The sequence below is a fragment of the Protobothrops mucrosquamatus genome, unplaced genomic scaffold (assembly GCF_001527695.2).
Source record: "Protobothrops mucrosquamatus isolate PMUCROS unplaced genomic scaffold, P.Mucros_1.0 scaffold1145, whole genome shotgun sequence".
Classification (NCBI taxonomy): domain Eukaryota; kingdom Metazoa; phylum Chordata; class Lepidosauria; order Squamata; family Viperidae; genus Protobothrops; species Protobothrops mucrosquamatus.
In genome coordinates, this window is record NW_015387361.1 from 74,236 (window position 1) to 94,419 (window position 20,184).

Below are 20,184 nucleotides of genomic sequence, written 5' to 3' on the forward strand. Positions count from 1 at the left end.
AAGTAACAGAGCTTAACTTCACCAATGGCAATATTCCACTGGCATATATTCTGAAAGAAAAGAAGAAGAAAATAGTTTATTCCTTCCTATTTTTTAAGGAGGTGCCTGCCAACCAGCAGTTATTTATTTATACATATGCATATGCATATACAATTGATTTTTATTCTGCCTTATTACTTCACTAGCAACTCAAAAGGGTGGACACAGCTAATTCTCCTCCTGTGTTCCCCATAATAACCCTGTGAGGTGAAGTGGGCTGAGAGAAAGTGAGTAGCCTATTTACAGTGTGTTAGGAATGGGTAGCAGATTATATCTCTCCATTCCTGCACTCAGGAGACACTGAGTAACCTCTTCAGAAGATGAAGGAAGCAGAAGTGTGGATCTGTCCAGAATAAAAGACAGGAAAGGTGCCAATGTATTATAGAGTTACTTCTGAGACAACCCTTTGTTTATCCCCATAATTCAAAATGATTGTACAACATAATGCTATTTTATAATAATAATAATAATAATAATAATAATAATAATAATAATAATAATAATATGACATTACTAAAGTGCAACACAAATATGAAAGTCATGGCATAATAACTCACAACTTAATAGCCAAATTTAAACAACTAGATAGAGTTAACCTAATAAACATAATGTTATTTAACCTTAATCCTGTGTTGAAAGTGTACATCGACATGCCTAATTAAAATGCAGTTTGCAGTTAATAGGAAAATGCAGTTTGCAGTTAATAGGAAAAAGTGTTTATAAAAGACTTAACTAAATATGACATTATAGTTGCTACTTGAAATATATATTATTTTTAGCTATACAGTGGATTTATTTTAAAGGGGATTGAGAGTACTGAAACTGATTTTTTTTTTTTAAAAAAAAAAGGAACTGCTTTATTAATAGCAATAGCAGTAGCACTTAGACTTATATACCGCTTCACAGTGCTTTACAGCCCTCTCTAAGCAGTTTACAGAGTCAGCATATTGCCCCCAACAATCTGGGTCCTCATTTTACCAATCTTGAGCTGGTCAGAATCGAACTCCTGACAGTGGAAATGCGGAATTAGCGAGCAATACTGCATTCTAACCACTGCGCCACCACGGCTCTTGGTTGTCAGATAGCATTTATATCTGATTTGTCTTATATAGCATTACAAAGTCTCATCTCTCTGTCTCTCTCTCTCTCGTTTCAGCATTCTGAGATTATATCATCATGGTTCCGCCAACAACCTGGTAAACAGTATGCTTTTTAATGTGTTCTTTATGGACAATGTGATCCTTTCAGAGACTCTTTTGCTTTGAGAAAAATTACAGTGAAAGTGTATTGTGTGCATTCAATATATGGCTGCACTAAATTTTGACACAACATGATTATCTCATGACTATGAGCAGTTGGCTTGTAGAATAGAGCTCTAATTTTATTGGGCAAGAACCTTAAATCACACTTGCCTTTAAGTAGATAAGCATGTCTTTGATTCCAGTAGAATGACTTGTGTGACATTATATGGAAAATTAAACCTCCATTCAGATACACTTTTTGGTAGAAATCATGCCCAATACCTACCATAGAATGTATTGGTAGGTTGTTGATCTTGCTATATTGAAGTAGAGAGAGAAGCAACCTGTAATTAAGGAGAAACTTCCTAACAGTAAGGGCAATTAACCAGTGGAATAGCTTTCCTTCAGAAATCATGGGTGTGCCATCACTTAAGAAGAGACTAAACAGTCACTTGTCTGAAATGGTATAGGTTCTCTTGCTTGAGCAGGGGACTGGACTAGAAGACCTTCAAGGTCCCTTCCAGCTCTATTCTAATTCTAGTTGTTAATTTATCATCAGCAGTGAAAAAAAACAGGATTAATTATGAGATTTTGTTTGCTTCCTATTATACAATGATTATAATATAGAAATCCTGACCAAAAGCAATATTTTATATATTTATATACAAATATGAAAAGCTTTGCTATGCAAAATGATTAATGTAGAAATGGGTAGTCTGTATTATGAAGTCATAAGTATAAATATGTGCATGGGAAAATAATCTTTTCTGAGCACTTCCATGGATAGAAAAGGCTGTAATATAAAAGTTGTAAAATATTTTTATATGGAAGTTTTTATTAGTTTTTGAATAATGTTAGTTATTGTTTCATGTATGTTCTTTACAAAAGCGTTACCATACTTTTTATTTTTATGGATTCAAATAATACAAAGAATATTGTAACTGGATTGTTATGTGTTGATGTATCATTAACATTTAACATTTTTAAATGTTTGAGAAGTCTGTTCAGTTTTTTATTTAATTTACTGAAAGTTCCAAGAACTGTCAATTTGTAATCCAGTTTTTCCATGCCACCCTTTGCCACATTGTTCTATGGCTTCTTGCAAGGAGATTGGTAAGGGTAGAAGGTATCTTTTTCTTTATTCTGCCAGCAGAAATACTTTTCTGCATCAGAAGTATTCCATAAACAGGACCAAAAGTTTATATGATTAAGCAAGAGCTTTAATACTTGAATCATAATGTGTAATCAAATATATTAAATAATGATGTCTCTGAAATGTAAGTTAATTTATTAGCCAGATATAAACTTTGAATACAGTAAATGATTATGTAGCCCTTGTAACTGCTGTAACTGTTCTCTAATGATTAAAAAATTAGGATTCAGGAAAAAACTAAATCATGGAATTCCTATATAATATAAGTGATCCTTCTTGGTTTCTCCTAGGATGGAAGTGGGCCTATTCAGGCAGATTCATAGACTTATTAATACCTGATTATTACACCCAACCTTAGTAGTAAAGATAGTCCTCAACTTACAACACAACTGAGACCAAAATTTCCATTGCTAAACAAAGCACGTTTATCACCTTTTTTGCCATGATGGTTAAGCAAATCAATGCAACTGTTAAGTGAATATGTCTTCCCTTATTGATATTCCATGTTGGAAGCCAGCAGGGAAGGTTGCAAATGATGATCATATGTCCCCAGAATGCTTCAACCATCGTAAATATATGCAACGTGCCAAGCACCCAAATTTTGACTATGTGACCATGGGGATGCTTCAATGCTCCTAAGTGCAAAAACAGGTTGTAAGTCACCTGTTTCTGTGCCATTGTAACTTTGTACAATCACTAAACAAATGGCTGTAAGTTGAGAACTACCCGTATATTGCCCAACCTAGAGGGGTAAAGGTAAATGTTGTTAGATCATTGAAATCTATTAGCATTAGCAAATCCTAAAGATTAGGATTAGGATTATTAGGATATAGTTTGTCATCTAAGACTATTAACATATAGTCAGAATGCTTGCCTCTGTTAGATGTGAATATATTACCATTCACTATTTTTCAAAAGGAAGGATTTTTTTTTGAGTTTTGAACTTAAAGCAAGTTTCCATCACAGCAGCACAAGATGTGCAAAAAATATAAACTGTGATCAAAAGCTATTAGTACTGAATATTTTGTCTGCCTCTGTTAGAAAATGGCCTTTTAAAAGATAACTGGAGAAGTTCAAGTTATTTGTTCCTAGAAATGTAAGATACCAGGCAAAATCCATTTTGAACCTACATAAGATTCATATTTAGGTCACAGTTTTCCTCAAATAAAGAAGGAAAGTTGGCAAGTATATATAATCATATTATATAAATCCTATGTTGGGATTTTTCTGGTCTTTTGGCCAGCAGGCTCCCTACTGATGCTTAATCTTCACTTGGATTCACAGCCGATATAAATTTTATAACTGCCAAGTAGATATTTTTGCAATTATTCCATATGGCACCTGAGAAAGCATGGTCAGCTGTGGTTTGGCTACTCTTCTAATAGACATGGAAGTAATTTTCATCATGCCACAAAACATGTTCTGGGAGAAAATATTGCATGGATATGATCAGTGGTTGGATTCAGCTGGTTCGCACCAATTCGGCAGAATCGGTAGCTAATTTTTTGTAGCCCAGGCCCAGAATGGGCTTCCGGAAGCGGCATCCACATAGAGAACCAGTTGTTCACATATTTGAATCCCACCACTGGTTATGATGAATAAATTACTAGTTGTACCATACAAAGATTTTGCAACAATAGATGCATGAAATATATAGAATATTTTCCTCAATAATTGACACAGAGCTTAGTTTTATTTTTCATACTAGATGAAAAATATAGACTTTTTTATACTGACAAATCCTGAAAAAAGTATATAATGCTGCATATGATCAATCCTTTAAAATCAAGATAGATATTACGTATAGGGTCAAATTTATAATCATATACATACCAAGTGGTTGGTGAAGATCGGCTAGGACAGTATAACAACTTGACTTCTATTATTTCCACATAAATACTGGACCAAACATAGCAGATATATTGTCCTAAGCAAGCTTTTAAAAAAAAAATAAAAGTCTAAATCAAATGACTAAAAAAATAGTCATATAAAAATGAACATCAGAAGCAAAAGAAATAACACTTGCAAGCTATTTTGAAAGAGATATTTTGAATAGATCTTGGTGGTTCACATAATGGCACTTGATTCCTAATAGTTGATTAGGAACAATGAACAAACTGAGCTAACAATAATCATAAGAAGATATCTATGGGCATGATGGGGTATTGAGAAATTATAAAGATGGTTCCATCTATTATTTAGAAAAAGGGGGGAAACTATTTCTTTTATACAGTATTTGACACAGAGATGGGAAAAGTATATAAAAAGCCAAAGATACCATTATTACTACAAAGTTTAATAAATAAACAGAGAAGTTCTAACTTTTGCAAAATAATCCCACATACTGTCAGGTTGAAATATGAACTCCTTTCCTTTTTTATTACCTTGCATTAAACTTTATTTGCTCTGTGGAGACAATAGCCCTATCTTGGAATGAGTTCCTTATCCCTCAGCCTGGTGTGCAGTCCTGCAGCACTTTCATATTGCAAAGGCTTGACTCTTGAGAAATAATGAGTGAATAAAAGAAGTCTTGACTTGACATAACGATAAATGAGGTGAATTTTTTTTTTTTACCGTCAAGGAACCAGTTTTGGTCCATAGAAAAAAGAAGTTTCTATTTTAATATGGAATATAAAGCATTCATTGTACAAAAAAGTGTTTTTCATCAGAAGCAAAAGAAGAACAAAGATAAAGGCAGCAATCCAATGAATGAGTTGAGAAAACTAAGATAATGCCGTTGATAAGCAGTTCAAGGCGACCCATTGTTCACCAGGCCATCGGCCCAGCCCTAGGGGAGAGCTTTTAAAAGTATCCCTGTATGCATTTTCACTCTCCCTCATTACCATACCTGCTCTTTGAAACTCACCAGTGGTTCCAACAAACTACTCTGACACCTGCCGGAAAGAGCGGATGACCCATCTTAATCAACTACTTTTGTGAAAAGTCTATGGAAAGAACTGTGTCCCATCTTTACTTTGCTATTCAGAAAGCTATTTGTCAATGGGTATCCTGAGAGCCATTGCTATGAACAAAGATCTGTTTCTGTGCACTGGAAATGTGGCACCATGATCAAAGTTAAGGAGAATCTCCTACTTGTTTCCTTTGTTCATGAATATGTCCCTTCTCTTATACGGCTACTAACACCAGAATAATTACCTGTACTTTATCCAGTACTAGTTTGATTGTAATGAAATGATTCCAGCAGCGCTCTGAATGGAATTGGGATTTTGAAGCAGTCTATTTACTTTTAACAAGGCATTTCTCCTATCTCGAAGACCATAACAAATGTTGCAGACACATCACAGTATTATATAGGAGCAGTCCATAGATATCAAGGGGAAAAAATAAACTGTTTCATAAAAAGATTTTGAACAATGCCAGTTTGGATTAAAAGTTGAGATACAGGCCTGAAGTGCTACAATAAACAGAACATTTGTCATTGACTATGTTTAGAATGTCAACTACTTCCTAAAATAGAGTATGTATTATTCCTACAAAAATATATACTAATCTAATTTTTTTTAAAGAAATCTTAAACACTTTCTATATGTGTTGAAATGTCATCATTAACAGTGGTGGGATTCAAATAGGTGAACAACTGGTTCTCTATGTGGATGCCGCTTCTGGAAGTCCATTCTGGGCCTGGGCAACAAAAAATTAGCTACCGGTTCTGCCAAGTGGTGCAAACTGGCTGAATCACACCACTGATTATGAATCTTTTCTGTACAAGTTTTTTTATATCTGAGATATAGTACCAAAGGCCAAGTGGCAAATGCATATAATGCCTATAGATGTGTGTTGGAGAAGATGTATACATTCCCATGAACTTAATACCGAGAACTATTCTCAAGTCGAAATGAAAATCATGCACATTCTTCATCAAGAATATTTTTTCTATTGGACAATCCAGTTTACTATTTTGTCCATAATATAATGTGAACTACAAAGAGCACATAAGACTGATCAACAAAGAAAATACAGTTCAATATATTAATACAAAATATTCCAGGAATATTTGTGCCCAGGAAACTGGTGCATTAAAGTTTTTGTTATTTACCTTGTTGTATAATATCAGATTTTTCATCTATTTGCAATGACATTCAGTTAAATACAACTTCCTTAACAGCATATTAGGCTCATGCCTTTTACAGTATTGTGTGATTGTTTTTTCTAAATATACAATAGGATTGTAATCAAAATATTACCCTGCATGAAACATTCTGGGCAATCTATGTTAAGTCATTCCATCAGATTTCAACTCTTTGTAAAAACTGTTGTGAAGGTAAAATGAATTAAAGATCAATTAATGATCCAGACAAAATCTTCAGAGATTATCGTTATTTCCTGGTTGAAGTTATTTATTTATTATATTTATATCCAAGGACTCAAACTATGCCCCCATGCTGTTTTGTTTTTTGCAGCACATTACACAAAGGAATAGGAATGTGTTGATGATCACCATGCTTATTCTATAATGTTGTCTAGTTTAATTTCGCCAGATCAATATATTTGCTACACTAAACAACTTTGAATGCTACTTTTCATTCATGTTATAGTCTGTTTTGGTTCTGATATATCTGCAGATTCAGCTGATGACTATGATGTTGAATACGGCACCGACTATATAGAGCCAGCAGGGAGTGAAATCAGATTTAGTTTCTTTGACTCTGATTGGATATATGAATTCTTCACTCATGATGGTACTTCATTATACTTATTATAAGATGGAGAAACAGCATATGGGAAGTGAAAGAAAGGAATTCAGTTTTTAGATAAATGTAGAACTGGGGAAAATTGAGAAAATTGTAACCGCTTTATAAACCTGCCATTGCATCACTGTTCTGGTTGAAAAACCTTTCAATAAAAATGGTGCAGATTAAAAAATTAAACTTCAGATTTATTTCTCTGTGCTAGTAAATCCCTGCCAGACAAACCCATGTCAGAATAATGGAATCTGTAAAAGGAACAGAAACAGCTATATCTGTACCTGCCCTGAACCATACACAGGATCAAAGTGTGACCGTGGTAAGATACATCTTGATCTTGTCACTACTATTACATAAAGCTGAAAAATGTAGATACTGTTATAAATCATATAGTTTACAAAATATAAAATAGACTTATTTACATCCCATTTTAAAAGTCAGCTGGAAATTTGCAAGGACTTTCAAGTTTAAAACTATAATTTTAAGTTCTGTATTACTTTGTCACTTTAAATGAATTAAGAATTCATTATAACCTGAATACACACAATAAATTGCATGCATATTTTTGTTGAATATATTTCTGTCTTAAAAAAAAAAATTCTGGACAAGAAGAATTCAATCAAGTGCAAATATATGATCCTAGCATGAATGGAATAGTTTCATTTTGCATGCTAAGGATTCATATGTGCATTTTCTTTCAAACAAGAATTCTGAAAACTGAGATAGATTCAAGCATGGATGATAAGAGAAATTAGTTTATTACAAGGAAAAAAATCCCAAAACAATCTCCTAGAGGTAAAATATACTCACAAGAATAGAAAATAGAGTATAATAACAATGGAACATAGGAGGAATACTTGAGAAAAAAAATTAGTTCTGAAATAGAATAAAATAGAATATAAAATAGTAGCTTCAGTTCTGACTGTTATTTTACCAATAAACAAAGTTTAAAGCAAAAGAAAGAAAATGTAAGAGCTTACTGCAATTATCCAAGAACAATATACCGGTACTAAGTAGTTAGAAAACAATTGCGGCCATTTTACTTAATTCTCATTACATTTTAGAATCATTTGGAAAAAGTGAATAAATTACATAAAAGGTGAGCAATATGAATGCACCAAGCAATCTTTAGGTGTGGCTGAGGATTTATGTATGGAAGTCTTCTGATATTTCAATAGAACAATGTATAAATATGAATATCTTCAGTTATTAGACCAAATATCTTCAGTTTAAGTTAAACAAAGTTAATAGCAATCTCATATAGCTGTAGTAGTGTAAACTTTAGGAGAAAATATTTAAAATTGAATATTTTATGAAGAATTGCTTTAAATCAAATACCTGAAGTATAACTATAAAATATAGCAATCTTAAATATTAGCCAATATTAATCAAATCAAAATGATAATGAAGCACTACAGAGATCATTCAAGAACTTGCTAAATGTTACAAAAATAGGTACATCATGGAACATATTGCAGATAATTAGTGAAATAAAATAGAAATTAATCCCATAAATGAAGTGCCTATATATTGGCTCAAAATAGATTTAAGAAGTAAATATAGTATATTAACATAATTATGAGGATGTAATAGTTTCATCAAGTGAGTTTATTTTTAGAAAATTAAGGATGGCATTTCATAAAATTATTTAATTGTACCTATGAATTTGTGTATTTATTTAATTGTATCTATGTATTTATGAACCAATTCATAAAACATGAAAAGACTATAGTCAGAATGGTACCAAAACAGTGCAGTCATATAAATCAGTTGTGTTCTAAATGAAGGCATTAAACTTTATATATTTTAGATATAATAATAGATAAATACATTTATTAAAGATGTCAGACCATGTACAAACCAAGGATGCCCAGCGAGTACATTATTAAATTAAGCAGTTTTTAAACACAAAACTATTAAACATATTTTAATACTTACATTTACCTCCATTATTTACATTTGACAAGTATAAAGCATTTGACTGCTTAGAATCAGATTTTTTTTCCAAAATTAATCCATTGAATAAATTGTAGTAGGATAAGGACATTTACATGTGGAAGGTATAACAACCTAATCTCAGCCCCACTAGATCAGGGGTGTCAAACTGCCGGCTTGCGGGCCGGATGCATCACGAGGAAATCGCGCCCACCCCATTGCCAGCAATGGGGAAAAAGTTCCGATACGTCACGCAACATCACGTGACGTCAGGAGTTTGACATGTCTGCACTAAATAGATAGAGCATGAAATCAATTTCAGTTTATCTGAAACTACTTTTATTGAGACTAGGTATAGTAACAGAATCTTGCAAATTGTGATTATGTTGTACATCCTTCACCTTCTTATATTTCAATTAATTAGGGAAGCATCTACCTGATTCACTTCTGAATGTTATCTTGTTCTGGGATATAAAAAATGTTTCAGTTCCTTTTGCTTAGGTAATGATACCTACCTATTTATACCATGCTCACCTTCCTTACTCTTTGTACCTTTATTGCCAAAAAAATTGTAAATGATCATTGTAAATGATCCAGAAGCAGTGAATGCGCCAACACTGGAAGTTTTTAAGAAGAAACCGGACAGCCATTTGTCCGAAATGGTATAGGGTTTGCTGCCTGAGCAGGGGGTTGGACTAGATGACCTTCAAGGTCCCTTCCAACTTTATCATTATTATTATTATTATTATCATGACTGTCTGAGCATTAATCTGTAAAGGAGCAAAACATTTCACTGTTAAAAATAACTAAATAATAATATAAATAAAAACAAAATGAATTAACTGTGGAATATCTGTATCCAGCTTTTCTAGCCTCTTGTATTGCAGATACAATACCAGACATGTCAAACTTGCGACGTCATGTGACGTCACGAAACGTATCGGGACAGTTTTGCCATTGCCGGCAATGGGATGGGTGCGGCTTCCGTGTGACGCGTCCAACCCGCGAGCTGGCAGTTTGACACCCGTGTTCTAGACCTTGACCATGCTAGCTTGGAATGCTGGGACTTCCCAATTTAAAATATTTTCTTTTTTAAACAATTTTGTGATTTGTTTCAAACACCGTTGCAACTTAGTGATATATTATAATTAATACTACATGGTAATTTTTTTATAATATGAAGATAAGCCATACAAATTCATATTATTTATGTGTAGAACAAATAGGAAATATTTAAAATACAACTGTGTATTGGTATTTATAGTACTGTAATGTTGCTATTTTCCTCCAGGTCCATGAGCATTTCCATATCCACAGGGTGATGAAAGAGTAGGAACTGTATGATTGTTTACTGTTTTACAACTCTGTAACTGTAACTTTCACCAGGAATTAGAGTACAATTGTGTATCTCCATTGTCAATCCTTGTACTACATAAAGTCTGCTTTTAGCAAATAGCCAAAACTTGAAAAATCTACCTAACTTTCTTGCTCTTTTTACTATTATATATCACAGTGAAAAATACATGCCAAAGAATCAGCTGCAATCAAGGAGAATGTCTGATTATGTTAAGAGCACCTTATTATCAATGCAGTTGTAGATACCCTTATAAACCACCATTATGTAATAAAGGTGAGACAAATTGTTGTTGTCATACCAGTAACTAATTTCTAGGATTACTTCTACTACTGCTGCGTTCTATGGATTATGCAAAGAAGAATCATGCCCGTTTTTCTCTAAATTATCCTCTAAAATCAAATCTTTTCACTTTCTTAACTTATTTCTTAAATGCGAACAATATTCAGGACAGCGTGCATAGATTTATTTTAATGGACCTGTAGACATTAGACTGGGAAGACTAATATATATATATATAATTGTTTGAACAAGCTACCAATCTCATTTAAATACAATATTCTAATTAATTCTTGAATACTAGCATCCTCAGCTTGTCGACCAAATCCTTGTAAAAATGGAGGCACCTGTCAAAGGCATCGTTTAAGATTCAGATTCAGCTGCAACTGCCCTGAAGGTTTCAGAGGAAAATTTTGTGAACTAGGTAAGAGAATTATCTGTGTTTGGCAACGATGGCATAACTAGTATAGGGGTCGTGGTAGATAAATCAGCCTTTGATCATTCTAATTATATGTTAGTAATTTACAAAGAACTAATTAATATTCTTTGTATTGTACACTTTTACATATAAAACTGATTTGAGCTCCATTGTGATCATCATCGTCATGTTGTAAGCAGTAGATTCAGAATATCCAACTTAGGTATTTTTGATAAAATCTAAACTGGGTGGAATGCTGATTCTTGTGAAATGTCATTCATTTATATAAGAATGGAGAGGGGAAAAAATGCCAGAACAGGCCGAAATAAAACAAAAAGATCTTCAAAACATGACAATCTTGTTGTAGGAACTGAAGACTGCTTTGAAGAAAATGGCCATGCATACAGAGGAAATGTTAGTCAAACAATCCTCCAAAAAAGATGCCTTCACTGGAATTCTCATTTTCTTTTGGACAGTAGTTACAATGCATTTATGGAACATGCTGACTATTATGGCCTTGGTGATCATAACTTCTGCAGGTATTCCATGTATACATGCAAACACAATTCCACAAATATCATTGTTATTTATACCCCCATTTCAAATCAAATATTACTAAATAATGAATAGTCATTGGCTGTGTTCTGAGGACATCATTAACTCAGCCATTAATAAGCTTTCTTACCCCCTCCCCAAAAAAACCCCAAGTCACAAAGTATTCATTTACTGTATAACAGGGGTGTCAAACTTGCAACATCACGTGATGTGTCGCGACATATCGTGACTTTTTTGCCATTGCCAGCAATGGGGTAGGCACAGTTTTGCTATGATGCATCTGGCCCACGGGCCAGCAGTTTGACACCCGATTTATAAGATGACAGGCTCTTTACCTCTCCCTAGTCCCTTGGAATGCTCTCCATTTTTTCTGTCTCCTTTTTCTAGAAGCTGTTACCATTTTTAAATTTAAGAATGGATGTTAAGCCTGCCAGTTCGCAATTTTATTTAAAATCAGTTGAGATGCCAAAAGAACCTGATGGTTGACAAGTGAGGCTACCTTGATACCACACTGTATACCCCTGTGTCAGTATAATGCAGGTTAGGATGTTCCTGTTACCAGTGATGAAATAATAGTACAATAGATCAGTACAATTAACTCATTGTTGTTTACCAAAAAAGATCAGAAATATTTGATCTCACCATAGAAATAATTGCTACTTTGGGGTAATGTTCTTGATATCCGAATATACTTTCCTAAAGAATGAATGCTGACAGCACATCTATAAAAGCATAAAAAATAAGCTTAGACATTGGCACAATATTATTAGGAGGTAAGTACAATAAACTGAGAAGATGCCATTGTTAATCATGTTTAATCTTGGTTTCTGAATGACTTGATATTTCAGTGTGAACATTGTTCAGTTCCAGTGCTTATCACTTCTTCAATTAATAACTTCTTTTCTGAAGATCCATTCTTTTGACAGGTGAATCTTGAAACTTCTCTCATTTAGGAATCCAGATGGTGATGACAAACCCTGGTGCTTTGTCACTGTGAATAACAAATTGAAGTGGGATTTCTGTGATGTCCCCCCATGTTTGTCAACAGGTAAAATAAATAATAATAACACGGTGTATATTCAGTGTAACATTAATTTAGTATGGCATTAATTTAGATTGGCAATCACTGTCGATTTTGTATCATCCATCTACTTCAAGAGCACAGCTCACATGATGCCCAATGACATTAATGATACTGGAAGATTTCTCATTTGCAGAGCATCAAAAAGTATACCAAATAAACAAAGTATCTTGAGATGTCTACTACCAACACATTAAAGAAGATGACATATAAAACAAGAAAGAAGAAAATAAATGAATTACAGAATGGAGAAAAAAATATTCTGCATGATTCTTAGAATGCAATTAAGGAAGCTTTCTTTGATTATTTGATGCTGTAGTCCTCCACAGAAGTGAAGCAGAAGATTTTAAAGAATATTTTAAGAATATAGAAAGAAGAAATTATTTCTCTTTGTGCCAAATCAAGTATACACCAGAATGTGTTGAAATCTATTGTAGTAGAGCTAATAGAGCTTCTGAAAAAAAATCCAGATGACAGTTATAGATAAAAAGGCTTTAATTAATGCTACTAAAAGTCTTGTCTTTAGCTAGGAAAAATGGTACATCACAGGGCAACAATTTATTAACCAAGTTGCTCCAAATGGTCTGAATTATAGAATGTATCCAAAGTCCAGGACTGTGCTATTGCTGTGGTCACAAAATCTTCATTTTTAACATCTGTTAACACCTTTCCCAGCCTGTCTTGCAATGTCTCGCTCTTTCCTCCATCCAGCAGCAGCTAGTTACTTGCCTGCTGGAAATGGAAGAGTTTGGAAGGGAAGAAGGAAGGACGGTGGAAGAAAGGAAAAAAATAAGAAGGGAAGAAAGGAGAAATGATCCTTTGTGCACCTTTTCTGGTCATGCTACTCTTCTGCGCATTCCTCTGACTTATGCCAGCCACCACACTGCCTCCCCACATGGTTTCCCAACCCATGCAGTATGTCTTACACAGACCCACACACCCTCCCTAATCTGCTACACTCCCCCCGGACATACCTTCCTGATCCACACCACCCCCAAATGCCTTCCTTGACCTGTTCAATACCTCTACCATATACCCACAAACTCTCCTGCAGACCTTCCCTAACCCACGCAGCACCATTTGGGCTCACCCAAGAACCATTCCCAATCTAAATTCCCAACCCTATCTGCTGCCTCTGACTGCACAGTATTTTTGCATATTCCCAAAAAACTAAAGGCACCTTTGCCATCCCTCTTCCCATGCACCATCCTCAATTACTGAGCACCTCTTACACATTCCCATGGCTCCCACATAGCCTTCTGCACCTTTCCATCCTTCCACATGTCATTCACTGTCAGACACCCTTCTCAATTTATGTCACCCACTCAGATGCCCTCTTGAGTGCATAACCTTCCTAACCCATGCAGCACCTCTTGCACAGCCCACATACTATCTGGACCCACCTGGCAGCAGCCATTTACCTGCCTGCTGACTTGCAACTTCCTGTTGGCTTTCCCAACTGACTTTCTTCTCACAAGTTTCCCACAACAAAAGTAAATAGGAAAGCTGACAGGAATTCTAGGGAAGAAAAGAAGGGAGAGAGAGAGTGAGAGAGGGCCACATTTCAAGCTACAACAAATGGCTCAACTGAACTATGCTTCAGAGCTTCCAGAAAACCCCCGAGATCTTTCTGGAACCTGGGGTGGGATAATCTAATAAGCCCTACCTCCCTCTAGTGGGGGATTAACGTGGAGTCAAAAAGGAGTTATCTCTCCATGGCAAAGGGCTGATGTTAATGTTTTCCAACCCAGATCACAATACCACTGCCATTAGACAAAGATCAGATCTAATGTGTGATCTCCACAGTGAGTTGGATCTTTGAAAAGTTAGATCAGGTCCACGGTTCCCATGATGGCCATGAATTCCTGAGTTATCTCTGGCTCTGGGTCCAAATGAAGCAGATGGAAGTTCCCAAGATACAAATGTGGGAAAATCCTTTACCAAACCAGCCACAGAGTCAAGGAGTTTGGGTAGGAGCTTGCTACATTGGAAAGAGGGAGATAAGCAAATACAAGCCCAACTGATATCTATGGCCTAGCCTTACTAATAGAATCTCAATTCTGCTACAAGATTCCTGCATACATTTTCTGTTCTTTCCCTAATTAAAAATCAAATATTAAGGAAATATTGAAAAACTGGTGAGTTTTAGCTTAATTAGGTCTAGTACCAATATAATATCTCAAGTGTGGTTACTTTCTTTATATTGTAGCAAAGTTCTCTAGGAATATAGCAACCTCCTCCAAGAATCCTGCAATAGATAATACATCCAGAACATGTGGGAAACCAGAAATAATAAGACCATTCAAGAGAATCTATGGAGGTGTCAAGTCAACTCCTGGCAAGCATCCATGGCAAGCTTCTCTTCAGAGGAAGATTTCAGCGCGTGTGGCAAAGGAACATTATTGTGGAGGAGTATTGATTGAGCCATGCTGGGTTCTTACTGCAGCACACTGTATCACGTAAGCATACTTGACAGATTCAGTGAATTTATTTTTCATTTTCTACAAATGCAAAGAAAAAACAAACCTGTTTGGTTCCATCCATCCTGTAAAAGACTCTGAAGTGCACAGTTTTAGGTAGAAGAAATCAGTTGGGGAAAATAGCCATGTCAAGTTGGAGAATAAATAGGATTGTGCCATGTCTTTTCATCTCAGAATGTTAACACGTGGCCTTATTTCTTTTATATAGAATTGTATCTCACCATTCATGTCAGCTATATAAAATTCAGGAAGACACCACTTTGTATTTTGCTACTGGGATAATATGCTTGGTCTAGTCTTACCTTTAAACTCTATTACTTTATAACTTGGCAATGTATAGACCTATATTTTATAATGGTTTTGCTATTCTATCGGAGGATACGCTCTTCTTAGTATGGGTTAATCTATTAGAAACAATTTGTATGATGATGAATTCAGATGAAATTGGTGCAGTTCTCTATAACTTATTAAGTGTCCCACAGATCTATAATTATGACTGACTGTTCTTTGAGACTGACTGTTCTGTTTTCTTTCATAGAACAGAAGCACACAACCTCCAGGTGTCCCTTGGAGAACAGAATCTCAATAGGAAAGAGGCTCATGAACAGAAGTTTGATGTAGACAAGATCATTAAACATGGACACTATACAGAACAAGATGGCATCCCATACAATGATATTGGTAAGTTCCTATTTTGTGTCATGGATAAACCCCAATCATTATCACTAGGAACCAAAGAAGGAAACTTTGGCTGAACTGTAAGAACACTTATGCAGGTTAAATATTGAGAAAAAAACATTAAATTATAATGCAATTAAGTTACAATTAAGAGAGCTAGCAAATTCATCTCCAAAAGTATAGAAAATAATATGTTATGTTTATTAAGTATCATCATCATCATCATCATCATCATCATCATCATCATCATCATCATTTTAGCCATTTTCTATCCACTGCAGGATGAAGGCCTCTTCCAACCAATATGGTCCTGAGCTTTCTTTTGCCAACTGGGCCAGCAATACTTGCCGATGTTGTCGATCCATCTTGTTTTAGGTCTCTTTCATGGATGCTTTTTATCAAGTGGGATCCATTCTATGACTGCCTTGGTCTACCTGCCATCAGTTTTTCTTGCTATGAGATCAGCCCATTTCCATTGCAATTCTTTTACTCTCTTTTACTTTCTTTACTTGTTTACTTTTGTTTGTTCTCTGATCCATGTGCAGGTCTTTCTATCTTGTCTTGTAATGCCAAGCATGTATTTTTTTATGGCACCACTTGAAAATTGTGCTTAACTTGCCGAATGCCTTCCAACCACCTTTAGCATGCTGTTCACTTTCCTTTATTATATCACCTACTATTGAGATTCATTGGCCAAGGTGATCTACTAGGTCTAGTTCTTCTACAGATATGATTTTTTTCTTTCTTTGGTGAATTTATTAAACATAACCTGGCTCTTTTTCAGGTTTATGTTTAAGCCAAATGGTTCTCCTGCTATGTGCAGCTCTTGTATGTGTCTTTGTAGCTCTTCTGGGTTTTGTGAGAAGAGAACAAAATCATCTTCAAATCTTAAGTGATTTATATAAGTGCCATTGATTTTTATTCCATAATTTGCCCAGTCTAGTTTGTGAAATACTTCTTCAAGGCAGGCTGAGAAAAAGGTAGGTGATATTGTATCACTTTATTGAACACCTTGTTCTATGTTGATTTCCACTTTAAGATCATTAAGGCAAATTGTCACCATTGTTTTCTCATATATTTATTGTAGTAGGTTTATGTAAGCAGTCTGTGCCTTGGTTGAACAATGCCTTAGTTATTGCTTGCTGTAATACTGAGTCAAACACCTTATCATAGTCAATGAAAGCCATGCACAGAGGCATGGTGTATGTGTTGTGCCTTTCAATGACTTGCTGAACAATCTGGATATGAACAAATATTTTTCCATGCATCTGGTATTTTTTCTTCTCTGAGGTATCTCAAATATAGTTTGCGAATATCTTGCATAAACTGTGACCACCAGCTTTCAGCATTTCAACCTTAACATAGTCATTTCCTGAAGTTTTGGCATTTTTCATTTATTTTATGGCGTTTAATACTTTCTCCACTAAGATATCTGGCATTTCCTCTTTTGTGGGTGTGATTACCTTTGAGTGATCTTGTTCTTTGTATACCTTTGAGTAGAATTTTACAATTATTTCTAACATTTCCTGTCTTGTTCTACACACAGAGCCATTTTCATGGTTTAATGCAAAAACCTTCTTTCTTGTATTTATAAGCTTGCATTTTGCTCTATTAGTCCCTTTGTGTACTATTGTCTTTTTCACAGGCTTCATACTAAACTGACTCATTTCTTCTTGGATACATTTCTTATGGTCTTACAAAATTCAACGTACTCCAATTTATTAGTGAAAATTCTGATATTCTTCATCGTCCATCTTTTCTTTATTAAATCAATAGTTTCATAAAAGATTTTTGACTGTATAAAATGTTTTTCTGGCAGTGCTATAGATGTAGCAGATTCAAGGATGTTTTTGACTATTTGTTCATTTTGGTCCATAATGTTCCTCTCTTCCAAATCTTGCAATAGAGCAAAGTGATTTGATAGATTAATCTCAAAATCATTTATTTATTTTTGTTTTTCTTTATTTTTGTTTTTCATAACGTCTTTATCATTTTCATACACTCTTTTTGACAGTCTATCTTCACTTTAGCGTGTTCAATTCTATGTCACTTCCAATGCTAGAACAATTGATGATGGTACAATTGCAGAATATGGTTTTATCACTTGACATGATGTAGTCAATTTCTCTTGTGTACCCAGATGGACTCTTCCATGTCCATTTTCTGCTAGCTTTTTTCTTGTAAAAGTTTCTATCCTTCTTGTAAAAGTTTATGTCCTACTAGACTGTTGCCTCTATTATCTCATTCACTACTTACATACAGAAGTTTAGTATAAATATATTTATTGCTTTTACTGTTTTATTTTTAAACCAAAGTTAGAAGTTAAGTCTAGAGATCACTTTGTTAATTTAAGCATATAAAAACCACTTTAATGAAATAGATTGGAAAGATCTAGAAAAAATTAACAAATGCTCAGCTCTGACCTAGTGAAATTAGAAGAAATCTCGTCAGCAAATTTAAGGCCATGGTGCAATTCACTGGTCATATAATTAACTGTGCCTTAAAATACTGTGTTTTGTTCTCTTTTTTACAGCTTTGCTGAAATTAAAGCCAATTGATGGGCACTGTGCTGTGGAAACAAGTTATGTTAAATCAGTGTGCTTACCTGATTTTACGTTCCCTGATAACACAGAATGTTACATATCAGGCTGGGGAGAAACAGAAACAAGTAAGCCATGGCAATGGGAGCAATTGAGTCTAATATACGGACAGGATTTGAACTGAGATTTGTTAGCTCTGCACAAATTACTCCACAATGATATTCTCTATGAATGAAAGCTCCCTCTGCATTTTCATCTATAAGCTCCAAAATAACTGCAGTCACTTGAAGTTCCAGAAAGCTGCTTTGATGTTGTCCAGTAGCCACCTGGTGTGCTGCAATCTGGTGTTTTCCATCTTCTCCCAACTTTCTTTCCTGCCTTCTCCCACTGCTGCCAAGGGTTCACTAGATCCATCAGGTTTTGCTGAGATGCTGCCACTTGTATGATGACAATTGTGCTATACCTGCCTGCAACTCCAGCCTAGGGAGTCCTGGGGGTCAGGAGAAGATAGAAGAGGGTTTCCAGTTCATCACATATGTATGCAGCATAATGGAAACTGGCTCTTTCATGTCTTCTCTTGACTTCTGGATGAGGACAGGTTTATTAGTATCAGCAAAAGTTCACAAAAACAAGTTCAGTACTAGACTAATGTCTACTTTTGAGTCATTAATGGACTGTCGGGTATAGAACTGAATATGGGTATAGATGACATATAATCTTAGCACAAGAACATTATTAGCGCCCAAAGAAAAGCACAATTCTGTACATGCCTGACAATTATTGATGTAATGAATCAATATCATTTGACTTAATTTGTCCTATTTTTTTTATCTCCGAAGTTTAACTGGCTAAAAATTTTAATGTCTTATTGACCTAATAAAATATATCACTTCAAATACAATAACTATGCTTTTAAAATGTTAAGCAAAGCCATATTAGATTTTGAGTAACCCAGTTGCTAAGTGAATCTGACTTCCCCATTGACTTTGCTTGTCTGAAGGTCACAAAAGGTGATCACATGACCTTGGGACACTTCAACGGGCATAAATATGAACCAGCTGCCAAGCATCTGAATTTTGGTCACATGATCATGGGGAAGCTGCAAAGTTGTAACTGGGAAAAACTAAGTCACTATTTTTCAGTGCCGTTGTAACTTTGAACAATCACTAAATAAAATGCATATATAGGACTACCTGTATATGCATCTTTCTCTTTCTTTCTTTCTTTCTTTCTTTCTTTCTTTCTTTCTTTTTCTCTCTCTCTCTCTTTCTTTCTTTCTTTCTTTCTTCTCTAACATTAATTAAATTCAGTATTTTTATCAGTTGTTTTTTGGGCCTAGCCACAAATCTGAAGATGGGAAATAAAGAGTGTTTTTGTATTTCTGGCCTTCATTCTATAGGTGAATCATCTCATCAACTATTAGATGCCAAAGTAAAACTGATTTCCCAAAGGCAGTGTAATGCACCAAATGCGTATAATAGCAGAGTGGCAGAAAGCATGTTTTGTGCTGGAAGTCTTCAGAGAACAAGAGCAGATACTTGTCAGGTTTGTTGCTTTTTGCTATTTGAACACTAATTTCTCTTCAGACAAAATGCAAATAGACTATACAAGGCAATGACTGGCAAGGTGCTGGACATGTATCTACTCCTTATATCAGATAGCATTCCCCAACGTTCTTCCTTAATCCAAAGGTATATACAGGTAAGTCCTCAACTTACAAAAGTT

General features: G+C 34.8%; 1 protein-coding gene across 1 annotated transcript in view; it reads left to right on the forward strand.

The window, feature by feature from the left end:
• Positions 1 to 20,184, forward strand: part of HABP2 (hyaluronan binding protein 2) — an 84,541-nt gene that overhangs the window by 63,583 nt on the left and 774 nt on the right. Inside the window, exons 3-12 of the mRNA XM_029284957.1 lie at positions 6,990 to 7,133; positions 7,348 to 7,458; positions 10,588 to 10,704; positions 11,012 to 11,131; positions 11,493 to 11,664; positions 12,634 to 12,728; positions 14,971 to 15,220; positions 15,780 to 15,922; positions 18,453 to 18,587; positions 19,859 to 20,004. Of these exons, the coding sequence (XP_029140790.1) occupies positions 6,990 to 7,133; positions 7,348 to 7,458; positions 10,588 to 10,704; positions 11,012 to 11,131; positions 11,493 to 11,664; positions 12,634 to 12,728; positions 14,971 to 15,220; positions 15,780 to 15,922; positions 18,453 to 18,587; positions 19,859 to 20,004 (1,433 nt within the window). The remainder of the gene's footprint in view (positions 1 to 6,989; positions 7,134 to 7,347; positions 7,459 to 10,587; positions 10,705 to 11,011; positions 11,132 to 11,492; positions 11,665 to 12,633; positions 12,729 to 14,970; positions 15,221 to 15,779; positions 15,923 to 18,452; positions 18,588 to 19,858; positions 20,005 to 20,184) is intronic.